Source organism: Podarcis raffonei, chromosome 4 (genome assembly GCF_027172205.1).
Source record: "Podarcis raffonei isolate rPodRaf1 chromosome 4, rPodRaf1.pri, whole genome shotgun sequence".
Classification (NCBI taxonomy): Eukaryota; Metazoa; Chordata; class Lepidosauria; order Squamata; family Lacertidae; genus Podarcis; species Podarcis raffonei.
In genome coordinates this window covers 40383684-40397543 of record NC_070605.1, presented here as the reverse complement: position 1 = coordinate 40397543, position 13860 = coordinate 40383684, and the positions used below count along the sequence as shown (strand labels likewise).

The window sequence follows — 13860 nt, the reverse complement described above, 5'->3', positions numbered from 1 at the left end:
CACTGCTTGGCATGTGGAATGGAAGTCTACTTCTGCATAGACACTTCCCCTTGCTGGATTGTGGTAGGGCTGTTTTTTAACATGACCAGCTATTCTGGTGAAGCTGTATCCTAAATTTGAGAAGTTTGCTCCAGATACTGTTGGAGATTTAATACAAAATGATTGTCCAACAATAAGTTTCCTTGGCTTCAAAACAATCACCTGTGTATTCCAATATGTAAAAAATACTTTCATTATGTTTATTATAAAAATATAAATGTTTCCACTACAAATCATTTTACATTAGTAACAGGCCATCTACAATTGCACAACGTAATTAACTAAATGAGTAAGTAATGCTTTGAAATAAAGGTTAAAAAGCAAATGTGGATTTGCCAGTTCAAATCACATCTATACATTGCTTATTGGAGTCTAAAGTACAGCAAAAAAAAACAAAACAAAAAAAAACCCTATGTTATATGTTAACAGAAATAAATAATATATGTAAAAACAATATTTTTAAGATACAAAAACAATAATATGGTACATATTCTTAGTGAAGACTTTGCAATGCTTGTTTGATGTAAATAATAATCAAAGGCAGGTCCTGTACAGGAAGATGGCCACAAAATTTCTATTTCCTCTACTCCACAGTTAAGAATTGTACACTGCTATGTTTACATATGTACAGGGGGAGAAGGGGAATGGGGGCTATTGGAGGCCACCAAACAGTACAAAACATTGTAAGAAAGAGAAGACAAAAAGTTCTTTTAAAACCCTCTGCAAAAAAGGAATTTCCTCCTGAACAAACAATGAAATCAGTCTTTAGTACTGAGCACACACATAATTATGTCCCGTGGTATTACTAGACATTGAAAGATAATTAAGGATAGGTAAGACTAAAATGTAGTTTGAAACCCAGCTAATACACATTTTTTCTTTCTTTCACAGCCATTTAAAATTGCCTCGGGGACAATTTGTTCTAGATAGCACTTCCAGGAACATCAATAGAATTGTTCTGCTTTAAAAACAATACAAAAACTTCCTGCTAGCAGGAATGGTGTATTTATGGCTGGAGATCAAATCTAAAGAGAAGGGAGGTGATTATTTGACATTATTAATCAGATCTGAATCCTTGCAGAACACGGGCTTAGGATGGTGCATTGTATACTTCCAGATCCTGCTATGATCAGAGAACTTTAAAAAGCATGGCATCATATTGGAAGGGCATGCAAGTTACAAAGGTGTGCAAGGGAAGTACACCAGTGCTCTGTGTATAGTCAGAGTGTCAGCATTTTGAAGTGTCATTTTATGCTTTTTACAAAACGGATCACCTATTGGGCATGTTTGCACATAATGCAAAACCAAACCATGGCTTAACACAAATACGAGGGTTCTTGAGAAAAGACAGTGGCTGCTGTGTTCCTTTCCTGGTCATCCTGCTGCTCCATGCTGTAAGCTAAACCATGGTTTGGTTTAGCATACTGTCCGAACCTGGTCTCATGGTATGTCTCCTCTAGATAACCATGAGCTGTAAAACCCAAGAGCAAACCATGGTTGCAGCTCACTGTTTGCCTGGAGTGTGACAAACCATAAGGCTAGATTCGGATGGTGAGCTAATCCAAACCATGGCTTAGCTCATAGCAGCGCAACAGCACTAGGGGAGGAGGGCAGTAGCTGCAATCTCCACTCTGAGGACCTGTGCATTCATGCCAAGCCATGTTTTGACTTCACATGTCTTGCAAACAGGCCACTGTATGACTCGAATCCATCTTAAAAGCTGCCGTGTACTGTGGTGAGGGCAAATGTAGCCAAGAGAAAATACAAACAGGATACGTGTTGATTTGGATATTGTCCCATACACGTTGTTCACATAGTACAACTTACAAGCACATCTTTGTAAGTGTGTTTAAGACTGCAGCCTTAGAAACATACTGTAATCATTTACTCTTAAGTGGATGCCAACAATGCTAGCTTACTTCTCTAATATAAGAACTAAGAAAAGGGATTTTCACCTTTCCTATTTGGACCCCAGAGTATTATAAGCAAATAATTTTATCACCAAGTAATGCATTGTATAGATTGGGTGTTTTTTTAAAAAAGCAATCAAAAAATCTGGCACAATTCAACACTTTGAGCACGCTGCAAACAGTTAAGTACATGCAGTTATGCAACTTTGAGTTAAGTTGTCAAGAAAATAACGAACAGCTCACTATGGCTGTTTTCCTTGGAGAAAAATGATTGTGTGGTTCATTGGATTATATTACCCAGAACATGGTGCATGAAAATTTACTCACTTGTGGGCATGTAGGCCTCTTTCTTCACTTACCTCAGATCCTCTAGATTGGGACCTATTTTCTTAAAAGTAATGTCTCACTACTTGTACTGAAATTTCTTCCCAATGTCTGGGGCTGCAGCCAAAGTCTGGGAGGATTTGGCACTTGGTAGTAATTAAACCCAGTCAAAACATATATAAATATAAACAATAAGAAAACATTTAAAGGGAAATAAATATGCCTTTTAAAAGAAAAATTAAGACTTTTTTTTTATAAGAACACATGCATCAAAACCAGCCCCAACAGCAAATATTATTCATGAACTATTGCCTCATTTTATACCCAACATTATTCATGTTTTCCTTCCACCGTCGAAACAGAATGTTGCAAGAATATCCTTGCAGATATGGCCAGACAGAGCTGAGGTATTATCCCCAAAAGAGCATTACAATTTTTTTTTTATAGAAATAAAATACTAGTCACCTATCCTTTCTGCATATAAAAAAAATACTGCAAGGGTATTTCCCTCTCTTGCTTTCTGCTGACAATTGGTCAAAACCTAGCATAACATCCACTGTTTAGTTGTTTGCCTTTCTTGATATTCAGTCCATCAGCATTGAAATGGTTCTAAGTTACATGGAAGGATTTAATAAAACAAAGAAACCAACATTTTCTTTCAAATGCAGTATATGTTTGAGCAGTCCATTATTACAAGGTGGGAAAGGCACCCCCTCCCTTCAAGAATAAGAGAGAGAGAAAAGTTTTTCATTCCTATTTTAAGGCAATTTAACTCAACGTATGAGTCTCTTAGTGGGCTTGGAACGGGCCCAAAATGTCACGCTTCCAACAATGCTACAAGAGTGCCTTTTCAGTCTTGCACTTTTTCACTCATCACCATGACCTCTGCAGCAACTTCTTGCTTCCTCTCGTTGTGTCTCGAGTGCCAACGTTTTGGTAGCCTACACTGGAACGGGGCCATTCTTTGTATGCATTTCTAGAGATTTAATACTGCTAATGAGCTTTTTCTGTGGCCCCACAATCGTCACACCGACCTTCTTCATGTCGCTGGAAAAGACAAAACACACCTGATGAGTTCCAGAGAAGTTGGAAAGTGTTTCGCACATCAAAAGAATCCACAATGTTAGGCCGATGAGGAAACTTCCTTTGCATGTTGCTAAACAGTGGTAGCTGGCCTGAATGTTTCCAGATGGGCCAAAGGCAGCGGAGTGTGTTTCTGATATCTAAGAAAATAGCTATCCCAAGGAAGCAACACAAACACATTCTCAGGGGCTGAGAAAAATTGTTGCACCTGTACAGCAGCTTGCAGAGTTTGGATGCTTTAAACAGAAGTATGTGGGAGACAGGGAGCAGTGGTGTAATGGGGGAGGGAGGAGGGCAGAGGGGCGATGGCCTTGGGCACAAAATTATGAGAGGGGCACAACCAGGCACAATGCCCATGAATCCCACACCAGGGATGGCTGAGCTGCTAAGTTGAGAAGGTGCACGGCCACCGCAACTAGCAGCAGCAACTGCCCAGTCCACCAGGGGAGCGCAACACTTGCCTTGCCCCGAGCACCAGCAACCCATTCTATGCCACTGATGGAGGACCACTATTTTGGATGCCAGTGGCTACTGTCATACATAGCTTCTTCTTAGAATTTTCACATATGGTAACCAATGGCATCCAGGGTCCTAGGTAAGTTGGAAAAGGTTCATTCAAAGAGTCTGAGTTTTAGGGCTTGAAGGATTTCTGTGAACAGAATTGCAAGTGGCGGAGTGCTTTAAAAATAAATAAATTCCAATGATCCTGGCTCACAAACTGGGAATGACAGATGGTTGAGTATTTTATCTATCCTGAGGGGCAGTACTGTGCCACGGTGAGAGAATTTATTATGACCAGAAAGACCTCAGTTTGAATCCACATTCACCATATAGCTTGAGTGATATTGGGTCATAGGATGTAAGATAAAACAGAGAGGAAAAGTTGTGTATATCTCCTTGAGATCTTTGGGCTCTGTTAAATCTTCAAAACGCCAAAAATGATCTCCCTCTCCTTCTTTTTTCCAGCCCCACATCAGCGTAACTGACACTGGACAAAGAACACCCTATTTTCCTGAGAAATCAGAACGTCTGCTCCATTTCAAAAATATGGAAGCTAAAAATTTCATTATGCTGAACTGTTGACCTATATCAAAAATTGACACATCTAATTCTAAACTAATCCCAGCCACGAGTCAGATGGAGCAAAAAAGTCACATGTTGCTTTCAAAAGAAGATCTTCCATTTATGATTTTACAACAGCCTTTCAAAGAAGTAGAACAAATGTGGGGCAGCTCGGTTGGTAGAGCATGGGACTCTTAATCTCAGGGTCATGGGTTTGAGCCCCACATTGGGTGAAAGATCCCTGCATTGCAAAGCTGACCCTCATGTTTCCTTCCAACTCTATGATTCTATGAAGAACACTCTATTGTTCAAATTGACATATATGTAACTGAACACATGGGTGGTATATTTCAGCAAGGTGTTCTTGAAGTGCAATCCTATCCATGTCTACTCAGAGGTAAGTATCACTGAATTCAATGGGACTTGCACCCAGTTAAGGCTGCAGCCTGAGTTGACTTTAAAGGAGCATGTGTTCTGGGCTGCGTGCTGGGCTCATATGTTGCATTAATTTCACTGAAACCTAGATGTTGAACTGCCCACAAGATTGAAATCTCATAATTTGAGAAATGGCATGAAAAATGCAAAAGCAACCAAAGAAACAGTTTTAAGATGGACTTACTCTGAGGAAATCTTGGCTATCGTATCGCACGAGCTGTATTCTACACCTGTGAATATGTCCTTGCATTGTCCTATCCGAATGCCATTGAGCCAGTCACCTGTTGAGCGGAAGGCTGAGATTTCAACATTGCTTTGGTCCAGAAGGAGATTTGATGGCCTGGAATAAAATGAATGTGATGGTGGTGAGAGAACAGAAATACACTGTGATTCCCTATGTATCTGGACTTAAAACAAGTCCCAGTAGAATCTTTCAGATGAGGTGCAAGTTGCGTGCAGAATTTAATGCCTGCAGAAATCTATTGCTTTAGGGAAAAACAGAGAAATCACAGTGCCTAAGTGAACCAGCTGTTCGGCTTGTGTCTTAAGCTCATGATTGCATTGTCAGGGCACTTCTTTTGAATTGAAGCTTTCATGAAGCTCATCTTGATTTAGCTCAGGTATGTGTAACTTGACAAACATACCTCAAATAAGAGCCAAGCCAATCCAGTGATAAACGCTCTTAATCTCAGATTAAACCAACTGATGCAGTGTGATTTTAAGCACGTTATGAACTGGTGGCTTAAATAGGAGGATGTGACCATCTGGAGCTTTGCAGCACGACTGAAAATCTCTAGATGGCTTTGTTCAGAATTGGCAGCGCAAAATATTACAGACAGCAAATGCAATGAAATCACCAAATGCTTCCCTAAAAATTTCTACAACAATTTTCAGTTCTGGAGTATCAAAAGAAACCTGAGAGATCTTTGCATTTTAGAGCCTGCAGAGACAGAGATAGAAAGCTTGTTTGCTTCATAAAAACAAAGTTTAAAAACTTAAGCTTCCATGATATTGCATCCCTAAGGTGATGAGCAAACTATATGCTAAATTATCCTGTGGCTTTGGAATACATAGTGGAGACTCAGCAAAACAAATAAGTAAATCATCACAAATAGTTTTCTACAATTGACCTATTTGGATATTCCTTCCCACTTTTATTTTGGTTGCTGATATTACATATAAAAATATAACAGTGGATTTTTTCTTTGAGGAATAAGCTACTATTTTCCCTGCCAGTCAGTCAACATGTGCCATGCTTAAATGTGATCTTCTCAATCATCTTTCTACAATTAGAGTACATGCAGTAAAAACAATATCCTTTTTTGGTGCATAGGAAGTTGGAATTCTCTGTGTCAGTTTGTCCATGTAATTTGATACACCAGAGACAAATGATTTATTTTTCGAGAGAGAAACAAACAAACAAACAAACAAAGGCACTTAAAATTACCTTTTCTACCATCTCATGTTATCTGATCAGATAATGTCTGATTTATCAGCTATGAAGAAACCTGGGAGATGAACATCACCCCCACCTGCCCAATACAGTTATAAGAGATAAAAGTACAAAAATCTGGGTGCCTACTGACCAAAAACACTCTCTCACCAGCCCAGCAGGCACAACAGCGTGATTTTGTTTCTCCACCAGCTGTCCTATTATCCCCCTGTCTATCACAGAATGAGGACAATGCTCTTAATTGTTGGCCAAAGTCCTTGTCTCTGCTCCAAATGGATTTTTATTAAAGACAACTAAAACAAAACTCAACAATACGCAAAAGAATTGTTTGTAGCTTCTTAGTATATGAACCTTCTCTCTTTCCCTCCATCTCCAAAACTAGTCAACACATTTCAGCTGGACAGATTATTATCAGCAACGCAACACCCCTTGTGGTGAAGGACTGATATTGCTATAAAGGAGCTGAGTTTCTTAACATGGCTATTAAAAAGAGTCTATCTGATGCATCAATTGCCTGCTCTCGCTATGCATTCAGTTCTTGTTAATATGTATGTATGATTTCTTTGATGCTCAGCCATTTCCCCTAAATGTCCATTTCCGAAACAAATCCAAAGGAAATGCAATTAACTATGCTGGATACAGCTAGCTAACTTCTGTTTGTCTCATGAAGTCCACATTTTTTATTTATAGCTTTCTCTGTATAGCTACTACGATCCCAGGGCATTTATTAAAGTATATATGAAGTATGGAGAAGTTGCTTTTTCTCTCTGGTCAATCTAACATGCCGCTTCATTCTAGTAAAAGGGGGGAACTGGCGTCACTGCTCCCTTTTTGTGTGCATGTGGAATGTTAAACAACATGAGAAAAAGCAGAGCAGCAGGATTACAAATTAGACAATCCCAGTGCAGCTTTTATGTCTGTTGTCGGGACCAAGGTGTAATGAAGACAAAAATATGAACTAATTTCAAGTAACCACAGAATAACTAGCATTGTAAAGTATCATTTTTCTCGCAGGATTCTAAGTGGGGAGGGCATTTCTCCCCCCTCCCCACAAAAAAAGCTCCTTTCCTCCTTGGAGAGGACATCTGGACAGTTTATCAATGAGCAGGAATTTGTCTCTCACTGTGAAGAGTCTGTGATGTCTCCTCATGCGCATCGAGGGAGTGCTGGGCTTTCGGAGCATCTGCATCTATGGGCTTCCACTCCCCTCCCTTTGACCCAGCCCCCTAGACAGCAGGTCTAAACATGAAATTTATGGGCTGGGTGATGTGCACCATAAGCTCACACTTTTACTAGACAAATTAGATGGGCTACAATCCGTGCAGCTGTAAATGACGTCCTGCAGGGTTCCACCTGATCTTTCACAGCTTTTCATAAATCAGGTCCTACTAGCGTCAGACTGCAATCATTAAAAAGAAATCATGGAAATTACATGTCTGCTCAGGGGAATTGAAACACAACTCCCCCCCGCCTCTTTCATTTTTGCCGCTTCCCACTCCCACTAGCAACATTTCAAAACTGTTCTCTGTGTACTGGCAAAGCAGGAGGGAAACCTTCGGTGCTAGTCATTCTGGCACTGAGCATGGTTGGAAGGCTGCATGTGCTGGCATATGGCTGTCATAAATAAAAGGACAGCAACCCACTCAGCAGTGAGATTCCAGAGTATATATTCCACCAATGGCCTCTTGCAGTCGGCTTTTATGGACTGACCTATTATGTTAACAGCTGGAATTAACCTTGTTCTTTTGCATGCAAGCCTGGAAAGCCATGGTTTGCTGTCATTGAGATGGATGTTGCCACATTGCAAAGAATTTTCTGTCGCACCACATCATGTCTCGAAATAAACATATAAATAGCAATGGAGCTCTACCTCCTACTGATACAAATTGCTGTTCTGAGCGTGCCAGCTGTCCAGTGGGGAAAGATATAACTCAATTTGTAACCACTACCATCAAGCACTCCTATTTGAGAGGCAGCAGTGTGTTACTAAGAGAAATGTTGCATACTCTACCCTCTAAGTTTCCACATCTATTTTTACTTGTCTTCTTAGCTAGCTCTCCTCTGCTGCACTCGAGTGTCTCATGACTGGGAGAGCATCTATTTCAAATGAGCAGTTCTTAATATCTTGCATTTTTGCTTATGTAAAAGGCTGCTGAACATTTATGTGAGCTGAAATATGACTTTGATGGCTTATAAATGACCCCAAGGACCATAATCCTAGACTAATTTTAAGGTCAACAAAAGCACAAGTGTGTGTGATTTTTTCATTCACACACACACACACACACACACACACACACACACACACACACATATATGCTGCCAGATGGAAAGCACAGGTATAGCTACTTTCCAACAGGAGATAAGAAAATAAATGTCACACTGAGGAGGCATGGAGACATGTTGTTGACTTTAATTATCTCAGTACCACAAGGAGTACAACTTTGCCTTTACAGTCATTTATGCTGCTTTAAAGTGTCATTCAGATAAAAAAATATGACTATGTTCTTTAAATAAAATTGACTTACCTCTATGGCACATTTGCTTCCCCTGATATTTCTTTATATCATGTTTGCTCAGTTCAGTAATAATCAGATAGCTACTGCATTTGGTCCTTGAGCTAAAAAGACCGAGACTTGCGAATCAGACATCAAAGGCATCATCTTCGCCTAAGGACAACCATTTATGGACTGCTCACCAATAGATGCCCAAAGCGTCCCTTCAGACAATGAAAGCCCCCCAAATTGTTGTAAATGTCAACAACACTGAATGGTCTTCATTTACTATGATTATAATATTGGAAACCTGTGGGCAGGGTATTTTTGCTTTTCCAACTCAAGTTCTATAGAGTTCTATAGCGTCTAGTTTTTGAGGAGCTTACATTAAGAACTTGGGTTTTAATCCAGTTATTTGCATTATAACTTCAATTACACACACTCTATGTGGCTATTGCAGTGAACAGACAAATCTGGGATTCATATCCACAGTCATCCAGCTCCAAAGTGGCAATAAAGCTTGAATCAACTTGCAACATAGGATACCACACAGTATCCATATTGCCTAAATACGGTAGTCCCAAGGAGCTGCAATTTCCTGGCATTTTGGTGCTTGGTTGAGCATGGAGTTTAACACAACAGAGACCCATTGTGTTGGGAAGCCAGGAGAGCAACACAGCTCCACCCATGCCATCCTATCAGCCGCTACTGTTCATATTCACAACTGTAAAGCAGTGCACACGAAGGTAAGAAATAATAATCTGAACCAGGAAAAAGAATGGAAGTGATCAAAACTCAACTTGCCCTAAAACACCCCCACACCCCCCCCCTATATGTTATACAGATTAAATCAGAGCGGAGAAAAAGTTAACAATGTTCAGACACCCAGACAGAACCGCAGAGACAAATCAAAGAAGTTATGATTAGATTGTGCAAGTGCTCTGGCACAATCACAAACTAAACTATAACTAAACTTCAGATATTGTGCCTTTTCACACTGTATTCCAAAACACAAAGTCTGCATGTACCTGAAAAACACTGATTACAAAAGTGCCAATCAGCCTAGTAAGAAAGAAGAGCATAAAATGATTTCATAATTGATGAACATTGAACTAGTAGGAGAAAGTATTATTTAATGTTGAGCCAAGATATGGAACTTCCTGACCAGGGGGAATCAACTCTCAGCTCTCTCTTCCCTTCCCTCCCTTCCAATTACAAGTTTTCTTCTGCTGCTTGAACACCTTTTTGTTTGTTTGTTTGTTTGTTTGTAGGTCTTTAGCCTGAGCACTGTGATTTTTGCTGCCCTCCTCTGGAATCCCTTTGGTTTGCTTTCATATGAGTTATTTTAAAAAGTTTGATGTAATTTATTCTGCACCTAGATAGGGGCAAAGAGCTATGCAGTTGTCTCTAAATCAGTGGGAATGATGGTTGCCTTCACTACCATCATCTGCACGGCATAGTTTCTGAAATTTCACTAGACATTGCTGACATATTTTCTTCAGGCCTAAAACTGCATTTTTGAAAAAGAGCACAAGTTGAGATTGCAAGGATGAAATCTCTCACAGTTTCTGCACCTGTTCAACCTGACCATGCAGTTGCAAAAAATGCTCTGTCCTGATAAGGTCTGTGTGCTTTCATCACAGTATTCCTGTGGTGCTGCACACCTACAGCTTTCTGTTGAACTGGTCTTGTGAATTCACAACCAGCAGGAACTTTGAAACTAGATGTTCCTTTGCCTCCTTTGCAAACTGGGTTTTGGACAACAACAAACAGTCAGGGATGCTGTTTGCCTACTAGAAGATAAATAGATAGCTTCCTCCCACCCCAGCCCCCAACTTAAACTACACTACTAATAAGAAATAGCTGTAAACATGGAAGTAGGTAGTGGACCAAGCAAATATATTGTAATTACTGGAGGTAGAGAAAGCAAACACATTCATGCTCAGTGTGCAAGATGTAGAAGGTATTGTGTCACCTTGCAGCTGCATTGGTGATTATTTTTAGACTGCTGGGATTACGGATCAGCTTGTCCAGGATGCTGACAATCTGCTCAAACTTCGGTCTGTTGTTTCTGTCTTTTTGCCAACAGTCCAGCATCAACTGATACAAGGCAGCTGGGCAGTCCATGGGTGGTGGCAAGCGGTACCCTTCTTCCACGGCTTTAATTACCTGCACAAGGAGAAAAAGATTGCAGACATTATCAGGAGATGCTTCCCCCTTTGGTTCTGCAAGGGTTCTCCATTACATTGTCATGGACGCACGGTATTTAAAACCAATCTATTCATTCTCCAATTGTTCCAGCGTGTCCTTCTTCCTCTTTATTTGCAAAATAAGCCACTTGACAAAACGGAGATACGCAAAAGTGACAGAGGAAGCAGAGGATAATGTGTGGCTCTTTGAAGAAGGTGCTATTTGGTCTTGTCCAGTGCTCAGCTTTGATTAGACCAAATGCAAGTCAACTTAATACATTTCCTACAATACAGGCTTAATTGGTCCAAAGAGAAAACATCTGGAAGATCACTACCCACTCATCCCCCCCTCCTCCTCAACAGTCTTTCAGGAATTGCTGTTTGAGATCATAGGAACATGGGAAGCTGCCTCAGAGTGCGCCCGATTATTGGTCTGTATAACTCAGTACTGCCTTCAAGCCCTGACAGAAATTCCAGTGGGTTTCAGGCAAGAGTCTACCCAGCCCTATCTGGAGATGCCAGTGACTGAATTTGGGACATTCTGCATCCAAATCATGCACTCTCTTTCTGAGCTACAGCCCTCCCTCCAATAAAGAGGCCTTACATTTTAAGATCTAATTATCAACTAGGATGTTTTACATAATATTCACTAACACAAAGACACAAGCATGCAAACTCTGGGACTATTTCATAGGTACAGAATTCTATATAGGGAGAGAACATCAGTATATATAAATATATCTATATATTAATTGTTTCACAGAAAGAGGGCAGTATTCATCTATCAAGGCTACATTGGCAGCTAGTAGCTTAGCACAAGTAGTTATCCCTTCTCCTTTTAATGGGAGTGCTCCTTGCCTCTACGAGCAAGCGATATTCAAATACGCACTTAAAGTTGCAGAGGCAGTTGCTAACGCCACATAATTGCAGAAATATCCAGCTTTACTGAACATTTCCATATTTCTGCATCGCACGGCAGATAGAGTTAGATTACTGTTGACAGATGGGTTAAGGGGCTAACAAGGATGTGGAGTAGCAATAAAGCTAGATTACCCATGATTGTCTTAACAAGCATATTTCCAGCCACGTTGGGGTTTGGCTTGAGAGGTTGTGGCTGTGTGGTTTGCATGTGAGAAATCAACCAGATTTTGACTTTCTATAATCATTTTAGGAAAATGACTGAAGAGCAGCAGGCAGCTTAACAAACGCCCTGTGGCAGATCACAAACAACTGCTTCCTACTTGACATTTCAGGAGGAACAAATTAGGAAATTAGTTTCCATTTTCTAATTTCCATTGTCAGGGCAGCAATTCTTTATTTCTAAACCAGCAAGTTAAGCAATATGGTTAACTCATCCAGGCAATATGAACAACTAACAGCCAATAGTTATATGAATAACTAGGGGCTAGTGCAAACATAACATTTCTTGGTCTTTTTATAAACTGTAGCTAGGAAACTAAAAGCATTCCCTGACCTACAAGAAATTCCCTTCCCCTCCCCTTTCAGAGTTAACAACTGCCACAGTGAGGTGTTACATTTACACTAATGTTAATAATAACCGTAGCTGCCTTTAATCATGGTTTACATAGCCATTTCAGACTCTTATTTTAAAGCTAACCAAGGGCAACATTGGTGCAAATATTATTGCATGGCTAATGCTGGCAATTGAAGATAGGATGGAATTAACATGGTAGAAGGGACACAGGCTACTAATTTATTAACAATAATCAATAGACTGGAAAATGTTATATATTTATATTAATAGACTGGAAAACCTGTTCAATAAAGAGTCATTTTAAAGCAGTGAACAACATGGGTTCACTACACTGTGATGCAGCCAGTGTGTGTGTGTGTGTGTGTGTGTTTGTGGCGTGTGTATTCCACGATTATATCCCCATTTGTTAGGTAAAAAGTGCCTGATTTCATTTGCTTTTACTGTATGTTTGCTTAGCATTAGGGTAAGATATTATGCACAAAATTTATTCCCATTTGTAAAACATGTATAGAGCTGGTCAGAATTGGTAGCTTTTAATTGAGTCATGTGGAACATATCTAGACTAAATTAAGGGAACAATATGGTATGTTTTTTAAAACGGCTTTGGGAAATACTATATTCCAAAGAAGCATAAAGGGATGGCAGATCTGTTTAACTTTCTGAAGTTGGACAGCAATAAATTCAAAGCTATCTAAATGAACCTCTATGTAAAAGACTTCTAAACAAATCAAACCATCACTTCATGTTATCTGCTCACTGCATCCGAAGGCATTTGCTCATTAAACTCTTAAACACAATTTCCTCCTCTCTTTCTTAGGCAGTTTAATTGGCCCAGTATACTCCTAGAAAAGCTCAGCAGAGATACAGCCAAAAGGGATCACGAGACATTTAATAAAGTTCTATAAAAGATGTAAAACATTCTAACTAATGTAAAAGCACTTGTCAATTATTCTCAGAGTAACTTGAATCATCCTGCTTCCTTTATCCTGTAAGTTCAAAAGTTCTTTTTTATATAGAAATGCCACATATTTTTTCAAGAGAAAGTAAGATTTTCAAACATTTGGTTTTCCAAAATTAAAAATAGGCACCAGCTTGTCTTATGCTTTTCCTCCTCTCACAGTATACTCACATCCTGATTGGACATCTCCCAGTATGGTCTTTCTCCATAGGACATCACCTCCCAAAGAACAATCCCATAGCTCCACGCGTCACTGGCTGATGTGAATTTACGGTAAGCAATGGCTTCTGGAGATGTCCATCGGATTGGAATCTTGCCTCCCTACAAACACAGAGCATTGTGTAAAGTAGCAATAATGACTCAGGCAGTGGGGTGCACATTTATGCTATGGAATTTGCTACCACAAGACGTGACGAT

General features: G+C 39.8%; 1 protein-coding gene across 4 annotated transcripts in view; it reads right to left on the bottom strand.

Moving 5' to 3' along the window:
- Positions 1-2087: 2087 nt before the first annotated feature.
- EPHA3 (EPH receptor A3) overlaps positions 2088-13860 on the bottom strand; it is a 201079-nt gene continuing 189306 nt past the window's right edge. For 3 of the 4 annotated variants that reach the window (XM_053386344.1, XM_053386343.1, XM_053386345.1), the window contains 4 exons: positions 13615-13764; positions 10777-10970; positions 5038-5193; positions 2088-3320 (listed from right to left, as the gene is read on the bottom strand). In XM_053386344.1, the coding sequence (XP_053242319.1) occupies positions 3215-3320; positions 5038-5193; positions 10777-10970; positions 13615-13764 (606 nt within the window). In that variant the 3' untranslated portion in view covers positions 2088-3214. The remainder of the gene's footprint in view (positions 3321-5037; positions 5194-10776; positions 10971-13614; positions 13765-13860) is intronic. The other variant, XM_053386346.1, reaches the window with a different exon arrangement.